Below are 2,307 nucleotides of genomic sequence, written 5' to 3'. Positions count from 1 at the left end.
TATATATATATATATATTTGCGTCCCATTTGTCTCGAAAAAAGAACGACAAATTGAACTAGCGAGCATGCTTCCAGAGCTGGAGAATCGAGAAATCGAGTAGAATCTATATGCATTATGGAGTACGATGCAAAAGATAGCGGAGCACAAGATGGTCACATTAATATTCCAACTACGTGAATTTATTTCTGCTCGGGGTGTAACTTAATCAACATTAAAAATGAAAAAGACCGTTTTTTCTTTTTTTTTTTTTTTTCCTCCGTCAATCTTCCGTAAAGAAAATGATCAACGGAAATAGGGAAGAGAAAAATTAAAGCACGAATTTGATCGAAAAACTATTGGCTATATAAATGTTTTCCTAAACTATTCGAGAAGTTTCTATGTGCTCGTATCAACCACGATCGATTACGAAAATACGACACAGAATGGAAATGTGTCGATACATATTTTAATACTGACCTATAGGACTGACCGCAAGGATTGCTACTGTATCGTGGAAATACTACGTACCGTTGACCTTTTCCAAATCGATTTCTTGACAAATGGAACAGAATTCTTCCTAGAGACAATAGTCTTTCCTTTTTTAATGAAACCGATCGAGGTTATATTCGAAGAAGAACAAATTCAAATCATAATTCAAATCATACGATCTTATTACTCCTTTATATTTATATTACTTTGTCAGATTTATATTCGAGTGAGATTTTGAAGTTGAAAATGAAGAGTTTTAGGAGGAATTAGATGATATGAGAATGAAGAATGAATAATAAAGAATAAAATGATATTAATTTACAAATTCCTGATGAAATTAATAGCTACGTTGAAATATTTTTTCAGATATGAATATCATTAATATATGAAGTATTATAGCTTGAACTATAAGACATTAAATATAAAATTTATTTTTAAGGTTTAATTTATTTTAAAAATAAAAAATAAAAAAAAATAAAAAATATCGTATTATTGCATAAAAAAAACAGAAAAATTGCAATTATTTTGAATAAGATTTCGATACTTGTGTCATAGCATCGATTAAGACGAAATAATATACAAGATAAAGAAATTGTTTATGGAAAATAATAGCGCGTAAGTTCAATATCTTGATCATGATGCGCCGACGCATATCATGTGAAGATATGATTGGCATACATGCATATGTAACACATTACGTCTACCGTTACATCATCTGTGGCATGTGTTCTCAGCAGCATGCAGTGCTAGCAACCGTGAAACGAAGGTCACGAAGTAGTTCACGTGACAATGACCTATCCTATTTGTCAAATTTTATCATTTTTCTCTAAATAATTACATATAACATTAATAATTAGTACAAAAATAATCAATAAATATAATAAAGGTATAATAAATAAAGGTAAATGATTTAAAAAAGAAAAAGAATTGAAAATAAATAATATTTGAATAATATGTGTTAAATTGTTATATTGTTAAATAATTTGATTGAAAAAAATGATAATTTCACATATAACGATTATATGTGTTATAATATTTTTATTCATAAATGTCTGTGCTTCGTTACCAATATTGTACAATAACAATTTAACGACTATATTTCAATTCATCATTTGAATCCGTAAATATAGTTCATACGATAGTGATTTATTGCTTGAGCATTTCGTGTTGCTCTCCATACACATATAACGTAGAATATATATAGCATGTATATATCTTATAACTGAATAAAATAACCACTCTGAAAACATTTCTCAATAAAAAGAGGTAAAATTATTTTTACCGAAATGAAAAAGCACTTAGAATTTTCTGGATTATTTAACAAAAGCATGTGTATATTTTGAATAGAATATAGAGAAATATTTTCAGATGCTTTTATATATTTTAAAAAAACAAAAACACAATTAATTATGTTTTATAATAAAAAAAAGAATATCTTCTAATAATCACCGATACATAAGTATCAATGTATTTTCTCGTACCTTCGAAACTCTCGCCGGATACATTCGGTTAATATAACGTTAACGAAATGTCTAGGGATCGATTTCAGGACGAAAACGTCGCTCCAAACAAATGTTTTGTAAACGCATAGGAGCCGTCGGCCAAAGACTTCTAAGTCCACAACGCGTCCGAGCACAGTGTTGCTATTATCTGGTTTGTTTCTCTCAATATCTCATAGGTCACCATATAAAGATGAAACTGCCCTTCAAGATAATCGTAGACAGAGAGCATCGCGACAACGCCTCGTCTCGCGCTGATAACGCGATGGAAATTATCGACCCCGGTTCACCGACGGGGGTTTGTTTTGAACGTGCATCCTCGCGCACAGCCGTCGCCA

The 2,307-nt window shown here is 30.5% G+C and overlaps 2 protein-coding genes across 2 annotated transcripts in view; one reads left to right on the top strand and one right to left on the bottom strand.

The window, feature by feature from the left end:
* LOC102673482 (heterogeneous nuclear ribonucleoprotein L-like) overlaps positions 1–2,307 on the bottom strand; it is a 93,591-nt gene that overhangs the window by 90,319 nt on the left and 965 nt on the right. The window lies entirely within an intron of this gene.
* Positions 1,979–2,307, top strand: part of LOC116186473 — an 805-nt gene continuing 476 nt past the window's right edge. The window contains exon 1 of the mRNA XM_031513829.1: positions 1,979–2,307. Coding sequence (XP_031369689.1) covers positions 2,043–2,307 — 265 coding nt within the window. The 5' untranslated portion in view covers positions 1,979–2,042.

This window comes from Apis dorsata, unplaced genomic scaffold (assembly GCF_000469605.1).
Source record: "Apis dorsata unplaced genomic scaffold, Apis dorsata 1.3 scaffold_757, whole genome shotgun sequence".
NCBI classification, from domain to species: domain Eukaryota; kingdom Metazoa; phylum Arthropoda; class Insecta; order Hymenoptera; family Apidae; genus Apis; species Apis dorsata.
Note: the sequence above shows the minus strand (reverse complement) of the source record. Positions and strands in the feature narration are given on the sequence as shown.